This window comes from Carassius carassius, chromosome 25 (assembly GCF_963082965.1).
Source record: "Carassius carassius chromosome 25, fCarCar2.1, whole genome shotgun sequence".
Classification (NCBI taxonomy): Eukaryota; Metazoa; Chordata; class Actinopteri; order Cypriniformes; family Cyprinidae; genus Carassius; species Carassius carassius.
Genome location: NC_081779.1, coordinates 8,699,532 through 8,716,001, shown reverse-complemented (window position 1 = coordinate 8,716,001; position 16,470 = coordinate 8,699,532). Strand labels below are relative to the sequence as shown.

At 37.0% G+C, this 16,470-nt stretch overlaps 1 protein-coding gene across 2 annotated transcripts; it reads right to left on the bottom strand.

Annotated features, from left to right (window-relative positions):
- Window positions 1–5,365: 5,365 nt before the first annotated feature.
- On the bottom strand, window positions 5,366–15,637 carry LOC132104091 (upstream stimulatory factor 2-like). Of its 2 annotated transcripts, XM_059509307.1 has the most exons (11): window positions 15,349–15,637; window positions 14,117–14,160; window positions 13,915–14,033; window positions 12,612–12,722; window positions 12,342–12,504; window positions 11,610–11,697; window positions 11,066–11,110; window positions 8,199–8,257; window positions 7,822–7,916; window positions 7,603–7,731; window positions 5,366–6,720 (listed from the first exon to the last, which is right to left on the bottom strand). In XM_059509307.1, the coding sequence occupies exons 1-11, from the start codon at window positions 15,384–15,386 to the stop codon at window positions 6,634–6,636; spliced, it is 978 nt and encodes a 325-aa protein (XP_059365290.1). In that variant the 5' UTR covers window positions 15,387–15,637; the 3' UTR covers window positions 5,366–6,633. The 2 variants fall into 2 exon arrangements, with proteins under 2 accessions (XP_059365290.1, XP_059365291.1); XM_059509308.1 differs by lacking the exon at window positions 11,066–11,110.
- Window positions 15,638–16,470: the final 833 nt, after the last annotated feature.

Sequence of the window (16,470 nt, the reverse complement as noted above, 5' to 3'; positions counted from 1 at the left end):
CTGATAACCACAGTTTACACAGACTTCAGTGTATTCAGCTTTAGGCTCTTCTTTAATTATCACACAATATTTTGTATGTAGAGACAATCAATTTTCTGATAACAGATGTCTAATCAATAATACTGATAACACAGACTGTTTCATTTTATTTTCTTACAGTCCTTGCAGCTTATTAAACGGCTCTGTGGAATACTTGAGTCTGATTGGTCAGTTGTGACATTCCGAGGTATGTTATCCCTCGACAACAACCGGTAAAAGCTAATAAAACAAGCTCTTCCGGGTAACAGCAGTCAGCGCTGTACTCTTGCTTGAACAATTTTTTTTTTCTTGGTGGAATCTTGCCTTCGTTTAGCAAATAAAATATTAAAACTCGATTCAAAATGGTGTACTATTATTTACTATGTCTTCCTGGTATCGCGGACTCGCTCTCATTTCATTCAAATGCAGCTGCTGCCATTTTGCTACGATTGTTTTGTGCGCTGTAATGGATTATAATAGAACTAACAAACTGGAAAGGTTTTAAAACATTTAGTCTTAATCCTTTTATTGCCATGATTATTTTTGTGGTGAAATGTTGTGAAATAAGGGGTTTGACTGCACCATTTCCTTTCCATCTACATTTAATCATTTAGCAGACTCTTTAATCCAAAGCGACTTACAAATGAGAACAATAGAAGCAATCAGACCAACGAGAGAACAACAACAAAGTGCCATGGCAAATCTCAGTTAGTCTAGAACAGAACACGTAGCTATGAGTTTTTTTTTCAAGAATAGAATAGAAAAGAAAAGTTTAGTGCTAGTACTAGTTGGTCAAGTGCTGGCGAAAAAGATGTGTCTTTAGATGTTTTTTGAAAATGAGTAAAGACTCTGTTCGAAGCTGTTCGAATTGAGATTGGGAGGTCATTCCACCAGCTGGGCACAAACTAGGAAAAAGTCTGTTAGAGTGATTTTGAACTTCTTTAGGATGGCCCCACAAGGCGCCATTCACTTGCAGAACACAAGCTTCTGGAGGGTGCATAAGTTTGAACTAGTGAGTTTAGGTATATTGGTTCCGCGCCAGTGGTCGTCTTGTAGGCAAGCATCAGTACCTTGAATCTGATGCGAGCGACTACTGGTAGCCAGTGTAAACTGATGAGAGGAGTAATGTTAGCTTTTTTTTTGGCTCATTGAAGACAACTTTCACTGTTGCATTCTGGATCAGTTGCAAGGCCCGCCATGAGAGCATTAAAAATAGTCCGGTCTGAAGAGAACAAGAGCTTGGACAAGAAGTTGTGAGGCTTGCTCTGACAGAATGGGTCTAATCTTCCTAATGTTGTGTAAGGCAAATCTGCAGGACCGGGTCGTTGTAGCAATATGGTCTGTGAAGCTTAAAGGCCCCGATATACTTCAAACAAAATCAAAGAACGAACTGATTATGATGTCATTTAGAACAAAATCAGGCTGAAACTAAATTTGTTTTGAGTTTGTTTCGGCAGTTAGAAACAGCTGACCAAAGCGAACTTTCTGGGGGAGTTCGTTTTGGCTCCTAAACACGTTTGAGTTTCTATTGGTCCGTGGTGGTTACGCAATCGGTGGGCGTGTTCTGAAACTCCACATTCTTTGACGTGCAATTTTTTTTCCCCGGTTCGTTTCCCATTCAACGGAGGTCAGGCAAGAGAGAAAAACATCCCCTAACATGAATATACTGGAGTGTCGAATAGCTGAGCTGGCACAAATATATCATATAAAAGCATTAATACCTAGAAAGAAATAGCAACAAAGCTTGATGTCGACGACCCGGAGTTATGCAAAAAGCAACACAAGTTTTCCAAAGCCATGAAAAGAATGAATGGAAAGAGTAAAGATAAAAGGTAGCAAGTATCAAATACATGTGTTTCAAATAAATGTCACACCATACTGCTGCTGCTGTTCTTTCAAAAAGCTAATTTAAACGTTATACAATAAATTAAATACCAAACAAACATACAATAATAAACCTTTGTTATTATCAAAAGTAAATCATCACACCACATAAAATACAAAAAGGTGTTACAATTTTTCCAGTTTAATATAATAAATGAACACTTATAAAATTAAATAACTGACTCCAATATATGTATATTTATTCCACATCAAGCTAAATTTTTACAGACTATGAGACATTCACACTTCCCATAAAGGACTGATTATGGTTCTTTTGTATTGCTAAACATGATATTTGACTGCTGCTAAACATTATTCTTTTGTCTATAATATTCTGACCATAGGTGCCCGTCTCACACCTAGATTGCCTATACTTCATCATTTAATCGTTGTTGTGTTTAGAGGATATGTGCCAGTATAGCGTGGGGGTGTCAGAATGTTCAGAAACAGTATACCATCGTTTGCCTTTTCAAACTTCTTTTTGCCCCCAAACGAAGAACGAAAACGAAATTCCTTTAGAAACCTCACTGTTCCAAGACACCATGAAGGATCTACCTGAAAGGTAGGACTTAAACCACAGGAGTACGGTTCCGGAGATGCCCATCTTTCTAAAGGGTGGACAGGATAATCTGGTGTCAAAAGCAGCAGACAGATCCAGCAAGATGAGTACTGAGGATTTGGAAACTGCTCTTGCCAGTCGCAGGGCTTCAGTAACCGAGAGCAGGGAAGTCTCAGTTGAATGGCCACTTTTGAAGCCAGATTGGTTGTGGTCCAGGAGGTTGTTCTGTACAAGAAACATAAGAGAGTACACAGCAGAACACAACTCGCTCAAGTGTCTTTGCAATGAATGGAAGAAGGGATACCAGTCTGTAGTTTTCTAAAAGTGCTAGATGGTTTCTTAAACAGTGGGCTTACCCGAGCCTCCTTAAATGCTGAGGGAAATGTACCAGAGTGAAGAGTGGTGTTGATAATGTGAGTAAGTGAAGGTACTGAAGAAAAAAAGGCCTGAAGGAGGTGAGTGGGGATAGGATCAAGTGGACAAGTAGTAGGCTGATTGGAAAGGATAAGTTTGGAAACGTCCATCTCTGAGAATGGAAAGGAGGAGGAGAGAGAGTGTGTATTAGCCATTATGAAGTTATCATCAGTCTGCGGTTTGGAGAATTGGTCCCTGATGGTTCTTGTCTTATTTGTGAAGAAAACTGCTAAGTCATCGGCTGTAAGAGTCGATAAAGGAGGATTAGGACAAAGAAGAGAAGAGAAAGTTTTTTAAAATATGGGACAGTCAGAACAGTTGTTAATTTTGTTGTGGTAGTATGATGTTTTAGCAGTGAAGACATTTGCAGAGAAGCAAGAGAGGAGTGACTGATACAGACTGAGGTTGGTAGAGTTTCTTGATTTGTGCCATTTCCTCTCTGCAGCCCTGAGTTTAGAGCGATGTTCACAGAACATCGGACAGCCAGGGGGCAGATGGGGTGGTGCGTGCTGGTCTGGATGACAGTGGGCAAAAGTTGTTTAGTTTGAACTTGCCGCTTTCTCGCAACTGCTCTGTTCACAGAAGCTTTGCGTTCAAATATTTCAACTCAGATCAATATTTTATGTCTAATTATTTACTTATGTGGCAAGTAGCCATGTAATAAGCAAGATAATGTACATCCAGCCAGTTGTTCTCTCAGAATAAACCCTTTCAGGCTGATACAAGACCTTGGATGTACATTTTCCCTTACTTATTACATGGCTCGGTGGAATACTTGATTCTAATTTGTCAATCGCACCATCCTGCAGTATGTTATTCCCAGATAACAACCGCCAAATTGAATAACACACTGCTCATCCGGTACTACTTATATGCTTTACGAGTCACTCCGCTATCGTTGACTGTCTGGTGCCATCTTGTGACTGAAAACACTTTATCACCACGTGTTACAATGGAAACTTCAGCATTAATTTTAACATATATGATAAAACAAATCTTTGTCCACTAGTAGTAGGGGGACGGATAGAGTGCTTGGACAAGATCGTTGTGCTGTGTAGCAAGGGAAACTGCAGCCTCTGGAGCTGGTACTGTTTTTAGTACTTGCAGTTCTAGTTTTAGACTTTTTATGACAATCTTTGTTTTAAGCTCTTATATCTATTTATTTGCATATTTTGCACATCTGCTCTAAATAAACAACCCTTTGGACCCCAACTTCGCTATTGATCCTCCTTGTGACTGCTTGGGTCATTATCACAGTCCCCCGTTGGCTTAGATTAGAAGTGTTTTTGGGACATTGTCATTGCAGTGAATTGAATTTCATATGACTTAATGGTGATGTAGAAGATAAGACATTGTTTAAATGTTGACAGCTTTTTTCACATTTATTTTAGAATTTTTGTTTCTTTCAAAGAAAAATAACTACATATTGTAACTCTGGGTTTCTCTTTTATATAAGTACATACATAAACATCAACAGTCATTAGGCACGACAAACGCAACGTTGTTGTTGTTCTATAGCTTATAGATATCAAACCAGTGGTAAGAATGTCATGCTAAGTGTTCCTCAATTCAACCAGACATACATGAATAAAAATATTCTTTCTAAGCTTTAATTTAAAAGTAGCAGTGCATTAGACTATGGTTCTGGACTCAACAGTCATTCAAGTACAGCATTAATACTGTGAAGAGGACAGAGAGAGTGCTTAAAGATTATCTGTGCCCTCTCTGTATTGCTATGTGAAATATATCTTGATGTTTCACTGGTTCAACACTTTCCTCCGGTTTCACAGACAAGTCTTAAGGCTAGTCCAAGACTAAAATGAATGTTTGAGCTGTCTCAACTGAAAATATCTTGCTCTGGCATATCTTAAAGTATGTCAGTGCCATTGTTTTGTCACAAGATACACACCTGTAATGTTTTCTTCAAAGGCATTTTTATAAAAGTTGCTTAAATACCATAATTTAATGAAAGTGCTAGTCCTGGTTTCAGCTAAGCCCCGTCAGTGAAACCAGGCCTTGGTATGCTATGATCACAGGTTGCTTGTGGTTTAACTTGAGGTGGTTTGATACCACCACCACCTCCTGATTGGTTGCAGTAAACAGTCTAAAGTATTATTTTTGTAATCTAGCATTATATTATTCAAACTCTGCAATAAGCCTGACTAGGAAGGAAAAACCCCAGGCCTGAATAGACCTTCAGGTTAAACGACATATTGAATTAAACATGAATGAAAACAAGGCTGTGAGAGATGGCCTTAAAAGGTCCTAGATCACGCAAATCCAAGACTTAAGCCAGTAAACCTAAGCCCTTTTCATTCCAAGACTTAGGTCTTCTGGCCTTAAAACCTAGATTAACTGGTAAACACTAACACTATTAAGAAGGTTTAATGTTTTATGTTTGATTTCCTTATGCATAGCTCATTAACAGTAACTCTCATTGCAATCAGTTATTAAGGTTCACACTCTTATAATTAAATGGAGGTTGATAAATTTTAAAGCTCAAATCCAATTTTATTGACCGAAATGGTGTTGTTGATCAATGTCTAAATCAACCACCTAAATTAGGACTGTTACAAAATAAAATGGAAGATAAGCTACAACAAAATAAGCCAGAACACTACTAGCAGTAGCAATTCTATCTGTTTCTATTGTGCATCTTCCATTTTATTTGCCATAGATTATATGAACCTGGGAATTAGGGCTTATGAAGTACATTAATTTGAATTAATTAATGACTTAAGAACAACTGGTTGAAATACATGAGATATATATATATATATATATATATATATATATATATATATATATATATACACACAGTTCATGTTTGAATCTAGTATATTAAAGCCAAAGGGGAAAAAGTGCAGGATTACAAGGTTAGTGGGGAGAGCCTAGGCTATTTTCCTGCATCTCAAAACCCTGAGCTACTCGTTCATCCTTCACTAAAATTACAGTGCATTAAATATAATGTACTCTGAAAACTGAGATTTATAGGTAATGCAGTTTTAGATATCACAAGTCTCCATTTTAAATAAAAACATACTCTATGCACTTTCATTTACATTCTAAGCAAATTTGTACTGTAAATTAGTCTTGATGTGCCACGATATCAAGTCTTTGATCAGCCTGATGAATGTATTTCACAAAGTCTGATATATGGAAAGACTACAAGACAGAAAAATGAAATCTAATTCAAAACATCAGCCAAATGCAATAGTTTTGTATACCTGCTGCTACGCAATTTCTTGAAAGCTAATAAATAAAATACAGAAGAACCCTCGAAAAAAGACCTTCTGTCATGTTAGAGACAGTAGTAAAATTTGCACTATGTAGCAAAAATAAAATCCACCAAAATGTTTCAAACAGAACAAAAGATGAGCATTAGGCATTAGCAGGCAAATAATTGGTTCAAAAATCCATGATTGAAGCTAAAGACATAAACCTGTGGCAAGCAGGATACTTCTGGAAGATGAGGGTTATTCCATATCAGTCGAGTCCAAGTTGTTGAATTCTCACGGAAGTGACGGAGAAAACAAAATGTGCTTGTACAGCAGATGTTATTTTCAAAATGGTCAGAGTCTCTTGTCAGAAGGATGTGTGTCTGTGCATCACATAAGCATTCATACCCTACTTGAGTTGCAGAACATCTTAACTCTGTGATGAGGCGTGTACAAGTAAGTCATTGAGGGATAATTCTCCACGTCACTTTCACTTTTTTTTTTTATTCGTGAGAATGTTTTTTTGTTGTTTTGTTTTTGTCACTGTGATGTAGTCTCACTGATTTCCAGGCCATGTTGTTGTAGTTGAGCTCTGAGCAATGCATTGTCATTTTTCAGGTCTTCAATCTGCAGGGCAATGGACATTCAACATATTACCATTTGCCCAATCGGACTTGGTAAGCAAAACAACACAGATCTCATAAATTTTACAACTTAGAATTATTTATTTATTTTACTTAAGGATACATTAAGGTATTTTTTTAAGAATATCACAAAATATCACGATGTGTCATCCATTTTAATTGAAACTGTAAACCTCTTGTACAGCACTTTGTTCACCAAAAACTGAAAGTAACTGTTGAAAAGTCATTTGATTACAATTTAAAAGATTAATTAAATTGTAAAAGATGACAGCAATAATTTGATTACTACTGTATTAGACCAAAAAATAGATCAACTAATAGATCAAACTCAGGACCCAGAAAAACTGAAACAGAATTTCTGGAAAAATAAAACACGATTCATAATAAAGTGTTAAATTGTTCTAATTTAATATATATATATATATATATATATATATATACACACACATACATATATATATATAAATATATATATAAACAACTGATTAAACATCCTTTTTGATGATCAAAATTTAATTAAACCAATTAAAAATAGAATTCAGAACAATTTTAACAGAAAACTGAATTTGGGGAAAGAAAAAAAAAAGAAAAGAAAGGAAAAATGCATAACCAATGTCATTGAGCCTTAAGATCATGAAGTTGTATATAAACTTATGGAGTTCATGCAGTTCCAGTGTTGCTGCTATTAAAGCAAAAAGGGCGAAAAAATAAAAATTTTCAATTCAACTAGCACTTGTATTGTTATTTATACTAGCTGCAATTAAAAGAAATAATAATATTTTGAAGTAAAAAGGAGCATCTTAACTAGTAATCTGACTTTGAGATCCCACTGTGCATCCTACATAAACAACACCAACAAAAATACCTGTTGTCTTAGTAGCTCATTGTCCACTTGTATTCTCTCCACCTCCTTGTAGCTCTCCTGCAGCCTCTGGTTAGTCTGTCGGAGTTCTCTAATGTAGTCGCATGCTTTAGACAGGATGCCTCCTTTACTCTAGAGACGACAACAAGCAGCCCATTAACATTAGCAGGTGTAAAGAGGTACAATTGTTCCAAGAAGAAAAGATCTGGTGCTGTTACTTACTGCTCCTGTTTTGGTATTGTCCATATTGCAGTCTGGGATGATTTTAGACAGTGTGACAATCCAGTTGTTGATTTTGTCTCTTCTTCTCCTTTCCACTGCAGAAACACCAAGAAAACCATTTAGCAACAGCCCAAACTGATCTACTTTTACTCTATAGACTGAATTACTTCCAATAAGTCAATATGAAATCCAAATTGATCCCATTTTCTCTCCCTAATGCACATTCCTGGTTTTTCATTTTTTATTTTTTTACTGTAACTAAATAGGCAGAACAAATGTGGGACATTGATCATGTAAGTGCTTTGTACAGATGTTCTTGCTTCCACTGAAACTGTACATATTCTGAGCTCTAAGACTTAAGGCTTGTATTAGTTGACCTTCATTGTGCTGTGCTCTCCTTCTCTCATCACGAGGTGCCCGGGGGCCATCAATTTTCCTGTGCAAGTAGAGACAGAAGAGAAAAAGAGGAGACTTATGTTAGCTTGCTTTACTGCACTATTAAACCACCAAATGAATCTGCAAAAAAAAAAAAAAAAATTCTCCAGCCCGTTCACTGATATAACAACAGTTCAGTACTGAATCTACCCAAAGATTTGCTTAAATCTGGATAAAGTAATAAGCCTGAAAAAAAAACCTTTGATTTTTCTCCATTTCAGTTTTTAGTGGTCAGAATTGATGTCTTCCGAACATGAAGACAACGCAAACACCAGCAAACAAATCTGTTATATTTATACAGTACTGAATTAAAGACATAGTTCACCCAAAAATGAAATTTTGCTGAAAATTTACTCACCCTCAGGCCATCCAAGATGTAGAGGAGTATTGGAACAGATTTGAAGAAATTTAGCATTACATCACTTGTTCACCAATGAATCCTCTGCAGTGAATGGGTGAAATCAAAATGAGAGATCAAGCCTCTTATTAAGAAACCAAAACTAGATCCTAGTGTACTGGCAAATTATAGGCCTATTTCAAATCTTCCATTTATGTCTAAAATTTTAGAAAAAGTTGTGTCTGCTCAATTGAGCACCTTCCTGCATAAAAATGATCTGTATGAAGAATTTCAGTCAGGTTTTAGGCCCCACCATAGCACAGAAACTGCACTTGTTAAAATTACAAATGACCTACTTCTTGCGTCAGATCAAGGCTGCATCTCATTTCTAGTCTTACTTGATCTTAGTGCTGCATTCGACACCATAGATCATGACATACTCATAGATCGATTACAAAACTATACAGGTATTCAAGGGCAGGCTCTAAGATGGTTTAGATCCTACCTGTCCGATCGCTACCATTTTGTTTACTTAAATGGGGTGTCATCTCATTTATCATCAGTAAAATATGGAGTGCCACAAGGATCCGTCCTAGGTCCCCTTATATTTTCAATATACATGTTGCCCCTTGGTAATATTATTAGAAAATACGGAATTAGCTTCCACTGTTATGCTGATGATACTCAGCTATATATCTCAACGAGACCTGATGAAACTTCCCAATTATCTAAGCTAACAGAGTGTGTTAAAAATGTAAAAGATTGGATGACAAATAATTTTCTCCAATTAAATTCGGATAAAACAGAGATATTAATTATTGGACCAAAAAACACCACACAGAATCTTGTAGATTACAATTTGCAGCTAGACGGATGTACTGTTACTTCCTCTACAGTCAAAAATCTGGGTGTTATATTGGACAGCAAATTGTCTTTTGAAAATCATATTTCCAATGTTACAAAAACTGCATTCTTCCATCTTAGAAACATTGCCAAGCTACGAAACATGTTATCTGTTTCTGATGCAGAAAAGCTAGTTCATGCATTTATGACCTCTAGACTGGACTATTGTAATGCACTTCTAGGTGGTTGTCCTGCTTCGTCAATAAACAAGCTACAGGTCGTCCAAAATGCAGCAGCTAGAGTCCTTACCAGGTCAAGAAAATATGATCATATTACCCCAATTTTACAGTCTCTGCACTGGCTACCTATTAAGTTCCGTATCAGTTACAAATTATCATTACTTACCTATAAGGCCCTAAATGGTTTAGCTCCTGCGTACCTAACTAGCCTTCTACCACGCTACAACCCATCACGCACCCTAAGGTCACAAAACGCTGGACTTTTGGTAGTTCCTAGGATAGCAAAGTCCACTAAAGGAGGTAGAGCTTTTTCACATTTGGCTCCCAAACTCTGGAATAGCCTTCCTGATAATGTTCGGGTTTCAGACACACTCTCTCTGTTTAAATCTAGATTAAAAACGCATCTCTTTCGCCAAGCATTCGAATAATGTATCTCTTAAATTGTGAGTGTAGTTGCATCTGCATTTTTATTCTTTAGCTTGGGTTAAACTAATTTTACTTTGTTGGATCAGCAGCTATGCTAATGATGTCTCTATTTTGTTTCTATGTTTTGCCACGGGACTAGGATTTACACAAGCTCCAGTCTGGATCCAGAACACCTGAGAAGAGATGATGCTGACCCTCAGAGGACCCCAGATGATGCTAACCTTGAATCAACAAACAGAACTAACAATTATTGCTACATGTGTGACTGCATCATATAATTACTATTAATTAATAATATTGATAGTTCATAGTCTAGCTGACTACGTCTTGTATTATTATTATTTTTTTTTATTTTTTCTAAAATCCTGTCAAACGTGCACAAACTACTAGCTACTACTAAATATTGTAGAAATATAATTTTCTGTAAAGTTGCTTTGTAACGATTTGTATTGTAAAAAGCGCTATACAAATAAACTTGAATTGAATTGAAAAACAGCTATTAAAACGTCACAATAGTCCACAAGTAATTCAAAACTCCAGTCTATCAATTAACAAACTGTGAAGTGAAAAGCTGCATGTTTGTAAGAAACAAATCCATCAAAAACGCATTTTTAACTTTAAACCGTTGCTTCTGGCCAAAATATGAGTCCACAGTCCGTAATAATTAATGGACTGAAGTTGTGTGGATTACTGTGATGTTTTTATCAGCTGTTTGGACTCTCATTCTGACGGCACACATTCACTGCAGAGGGTCCATTGTTGAGTAAGAGAAGTAATGCTGAATTTCTCCAAATCTGTTTTGATGAAGAAACCAACTAATCTACGTCTTGGCTGGCATAGGGTGAGTAAATGTTCAGCAAAATGTTATTCTTGGGTGAACTATTCCTTTAAAAGCCAGCTGCAGCATCTAGAGATGGACAGGCTGGGAGCTGAAAGGGGGTGGGGTGTAAAAGGTCTTCCTCACCATTCTGATCTGCTGTGTTGAAGACTCTCACGTTCACCAAGGTCTCTGGGGATAGCAGGCAAGTGGGACAAATTTGTTTTGGTTGTTTTTCTGACTGCACTTAAACTGATTGGAAAATACTTTGCATATTTGTATGTGAAATCATTGCATTTTAAAATTAATTCCATACTCTCAATCGGAGGTGTTTTGCAGGAAAACTCATCAGGATTTGATTTGAAATTTAATTCTGCAAACAGAAATTAATTTGGGGGAATGTGAAGGGATCAAATCATTATGTACATAGCACTAGGGTGAAAGGTTGGACTGGGCCATGCAGACAGGAAAAAATGAGGGATGTTGGTTGCACTTTATTTTACAGTATGTGTACTTACATGTACTTGTAGTGTACTTACAGTGTATTTATCTAAGAAAGTTCTGGTAATACAAGGTAACTGCATGGGGTAGGGTTAGGTTTACGGGTAGGTTCAGAGTTATTACTAGTTATTACATACTAAATACTGTAAAATAAAGTGCTACCGGGATGTTGATTCATGATCATACTTACGTAGAGTAAGTGTGTGTACGAGGGGCAATGGTCCGTGGTGTTCCAGTCTGTAAAACATCTGGTGGACTCATCATCACGTAAAACTGACCTAGGGAAAACAAAAATGGAAATGTTAAAATAATGTTTGAAAAACACAATTTGAAAAAATGTGCACCTGCAGCATCTGTTATCAACACTCTACGTTTTTGGCACATTGACATACTAGAACTTACTACCACTGGATTATGCTTAAACTGACAACATGGGTGGTCATACGTGTTAAACCAATTTGGTTTATTTTTCATTTTCATAAGGTCATAAATGGCTTAAACAAACCAAACAAAACCGATTCATAGGATTCTGCACATTAACCCAATTGCTTCCAGCATGTAAACACCTTAACCTGCATTCTGTTTGTTTACAGCATGTGTAATATGTGACCGGAAAGCATCCTTACGGCGGATTTAAGTGCATGCAGCCACAGTGAGTGTTTTGTGTTGGGGAGGGGGAAACATATAGCAAATTCTTAATAATTTCTGACCCAAGAGATTATTAAAAAATAAAATGTTCTAATTTTGTGCAGCAATAAGAGAAGTGGTACAGTCGTAAAAACTGTGCACATATGCCATTGACATTTTGGAATACAATTCTTCAAAATGCAGCTTACTTGCTTTGCATATAAACAGGTAAAAACGTTAATTTCAATGCGTCAATGGCAAACACTGCTTTTGGACTTTGGCATGTGAAACTGACCTCCAGCCTGTGTGAGGGTCGGATCAGACGTGGCCTGCACTGAGACAGCTGTAGCTGTACCGTCAGTGACAGTTGCTGCTGGAAAGTAGGCAAAGCGTGTCTCTCCCCCCACCGTTTCACCCGCTGGACTGCCTCCATTACTAAAAGGGTTCTGGATGACAGCCTATAGAAAGATACATGAAAGAAATATGAGAGATATGCAGCCAAATTTGACACTGCATTAATTTATTACTTTTCTCCATGCTTTCATCCAGTCTGTTCCATACACACCTGTGCTACTGCTTGCTGTGCGCCCGCAAAGGCTGTGGACACTACACTGACTGCCGCTCCTCCATCTCCTTCCAAATGGTCCTCTGTTAACTGGACCACACGATATGTCACCTGTTTCAGGTCAGAACACAAAGGTGAATTTTGTAGGAATGTTTTGTATCTTTTAAGTTGCATAATCTATTTGGAATTAAATAACAAAAATGCATTAAAACAAACATGATTTGCCATTTGAAACCTACTGTATTATCATAGTTTGACATTTTCTGAATGAGATGCGATATTCAACAGTAAAGAAAAAGAAAGGTTGCACTTGATTTTATCTACCAAGAATCAAATTATAATGTAAAGTGGATGTTATATACTTGTTTGCTAAAACATTGCCAATAAGGGAAAGTGGGGTGATATGAGCCTGTGGGGAAGTTGAGCCACCCCTTGTTTTGAGACAACCTTAAACAATATTGGTGATATGGCCACACACATTTGAAGAGTTAACCATTTTACTAATTAGTTTACCCATTAAATAATTTGTAACTACATTTAGATTTTTTATGTTCAAGGACTCGTTTTGCTTTTTGTGTCTGAACAATTTCAGGCAAGTTTGAAAATAAATATCGCACGTTTGTGCTTTAGAAGGTTATAATATGTGGCTATACTGTTAAAGTGATGTTATCTCTAAACTGCTGGATAATACAAGTTTGTTAAGATGGTAGGAGTGGGGTAATTTGAGCCAGTGGCTCTAGTATGATTTTACTGTAATTCTAGATGATATTTTATCAATTGAAGACCAAACCTTTTTGATTTTGTTCTGAAATCTTTAAATGGGTCTTGTTTATGAAAACTGCCTATTGAAGTATATACTTATATATACTGTACTTCCCCGCAACATTTATACGTGGGATGTTGAGCACTATTAGTCCAGTTCTGTAAGGTCAACTTTAAAATCCCTTTGAAATTGTGAACTGTATCTTTAAATAAATATTTTCAGTAGTCCATCCATCCATTCTATAATCCAAACCTTTTTGTCCTTATTAGGGTTGTACAATTATGGAGCCTAACTCAGCGTCTTGAGCCACAGGCAGGAAAATCCCTGCTTGAATGGCCAGTCCATCGCAAGGCTCACAAGTAGATTTTAAGAAGTAATTTTACTGGATTTCTCTTATTTTGATATAGCACAAAGTGAAAATATTCATAAAAGCATAAAATCATTCTTATAAGACCCGTTATTAAGACACAGTACTCCAGTCATGTTTTATTACAGACTGACCCCAGTTTGAACCTTGGAAAGGTCAAAGTTCGCACTGACCTGTCCACCAGTGTTCTCTGTCCGGAACTGGTACTGAACATTGTGGTCTGCAAAGGCTGCCGCTTGCTGGACGCTCGCTATTGTAACGGCTGCCTGCTCCTCCGCTCCCACCCCCTCTCCTGAGAAATGCACCACAAACCAACAGCGCTATATTTAATATATGCATCACTCACTGCATCCGCACATGCATGATTTTACTTACCCTCCTGCAGCTGAACAACCTCCTCAGTTTCCTGTTTCTCGTGACTGCAAAGAGAAAGAGCAAATGTTTTGGGTCATGTTATAAAACTACTCAAAGGAAACTCCAGAGATACAGATCAAAATACACATTTCTGCTAAATGTTTAATTGATAACACTGGTTTAAAAATAATAATGTTATTTACAATAAAAGCGTTTACTGTAATTGTGTTTTGATCCTTTAGTCCCTGAATATAATTCGCATTTATACTGTTATTTTGAAAACATATTTTGGGTGTTTTACATTTAGATATAATTAATGTGAATTGTTTGTTGTTGCCATATTTATATTAAATAACCTTTTTATTTTTCACTTAATAAGAACAGCTCAGATTTGTGAAAGAATCGCGAACCGATTCATTGAAAAGATCCGACTGAAAGAACGATTCGTTAACGAATCGGACATAACTACTACATTCAGTTTTGATGCAGTTAAATAAAACGGCGTTTGAACTATTTGAAAATCCATTAAAAACTCCAAATGACTGAAAAAAAAGATGTTCTAGATATAAATCTGAACTAGATCTTCAAGATCCTGGTGAACAAACGGTGAACGCCCCCTTCTCATCACTACAGACCGTTCAGTTTTTAAAGTGGTCTGCAAAATTAAAAAAATACCAATAGCAACGACTTATCTAGATAAAGAATGATATATGTATATACACAAATAAACAAAAACTTCGGAATGCATATAAAGCCTCTGGATGAAAAGACTGCTGTTTGGTTGCAGGTTGAAGGGAATTTAACAGTTAATGCTTTAAACTGCTGAAAGAGCTTTTGTTCCAACAGTAACATAGCCTACACACGACATTTCTATTTGAAATATCAGTTCGAATGTCTTTCATTTTTCAGAAAATATCAATTTTGAGGAGTACTGTTAAAGGCAAACATACACCGGCTTGGAGTTGTGTTTTCTTCTAGTAACCTAGGATAGACAAAAATCACCAAATTAGCAATCGGGCTAATAGTGATAGAAATATGTCGACCATCGATGTTAAAACGCCTGCGATCTCTTGTTTTCTTCGTGCTTTTCGTATATGTTGTATAACTTACTATATTAATGGCGTGCATAAAACTTTAGAAAAGTCAAAAAATAAACTTAAAAGATGATTGCTAACTGTCCTACTATGAAAACAGAGCAGAAAATGGTTGACTGGGGCCTTGAGGTTGGCCGTACATAAAGGACGCGCTCTCACCTCGTCGAGGTGTCCAAGCTCTGATCGAGCATATCCATGAAGGCGAGCGGTTTTAAAAATGCGATATTCAGCGACACTTGAAATACGGGAGATGGAAGCTCTGATCACGGGGACAAACACACGGGTCATGTGAGAAAGACAGTCCAGGACACGTGAGGTGCAGGCTGGGCGAGGAGTTAAAATGGAGATCGCTGTGAAAGAAGAAGGAAGGTGTCCCGGTTGTTGTTGCGCTCACTGCGCGGCTTTGTTGCGTATTGTTACGCACTCCTGCCTCTCGGTCTAATCGAGTTCTCGAGCTGTTGAGTCGCTTATTTTCAGAATGTTTGCTCCGACGTTAACACTGTTTTTATTTGTCAGTTTATTTATAAGCGTTTGGAACATTAAAATCACGTTTTCGCCTTATTTCTGAACTGCGCCGCATTGCTTTGTTATCGATTTTTACGTATCCATCCGCAAGCAGCTACATTTTAGCGCTGCCGTTAATAAGATATGGAGTGGAGTGCTTATTTTAAACAAAGTGTGGTTTAGGTTGAAATAAAGGAACAATAATAAAATATTTTTGGTAGATAGATAAAACAACACGTCCATGGCTGAGTACGTATTATGAAAGAACTTGTATTTCGCAGGTAACGTTACGGGCTAGAACCAGAACAAATAGGGAGTCTAACGATACATTATTGCGATAGACTTTCAACGCTGAAACTGGCAATTTAAGTTCAAATCAGATCCAACTAACCTATTGCTATAACAGCCTCGCGAATTTTATGATGACTGACATGATGCTTTGAAATCTCTTTTCATAAATAAGTGAAATTGAAAACTTACCTTGTGTTTTCGCCACGAATTAGAACCTGGTTGCGTGTTAATTCAAAACTTATAACGTGCACAAAATAAGATTTTCCTTGGTCACATCAGCACGAGGAATAACGAATATGACGAGTGGTGATTTTTCTCAGGTGACCCCCGCGATCCAATCCGGGTTTTTGGTCAAACCACATGACACGAATGCAAGAGTGGTGGATAGGAAATAGACATTTTGTTTTAAAAGCTGTAATGTGAATGAACATGCTAACTTCATTTACATAAATGCTCCGAATTGTTAACTCGATATTGCCCACACGC

Bases quoted from the DNA above. Each gene is read 5' to 3' on its own strand.
- LOC132104091 (XM_059509307.1), bottom strand. From the start codon at position 15,386: ATGGATATGCTCGATCAGAGCTTGGACACCTCGACGAG. The intron at 7,732-7,821 runs GTAAGTAACAGC...TGTCGTCTCTAG, and splicing joins ACAATACCAAAACAGGAGCA to AGTAAAGGAGGCATCCTGTC. The intron at 6,721-7,602 runs GTATTTTTGTTG...ATTGCCCTGCAG, and splicing joins ATGAGCTACTAAGACAACAG to ATTGAAGACCTGAAAAATGA.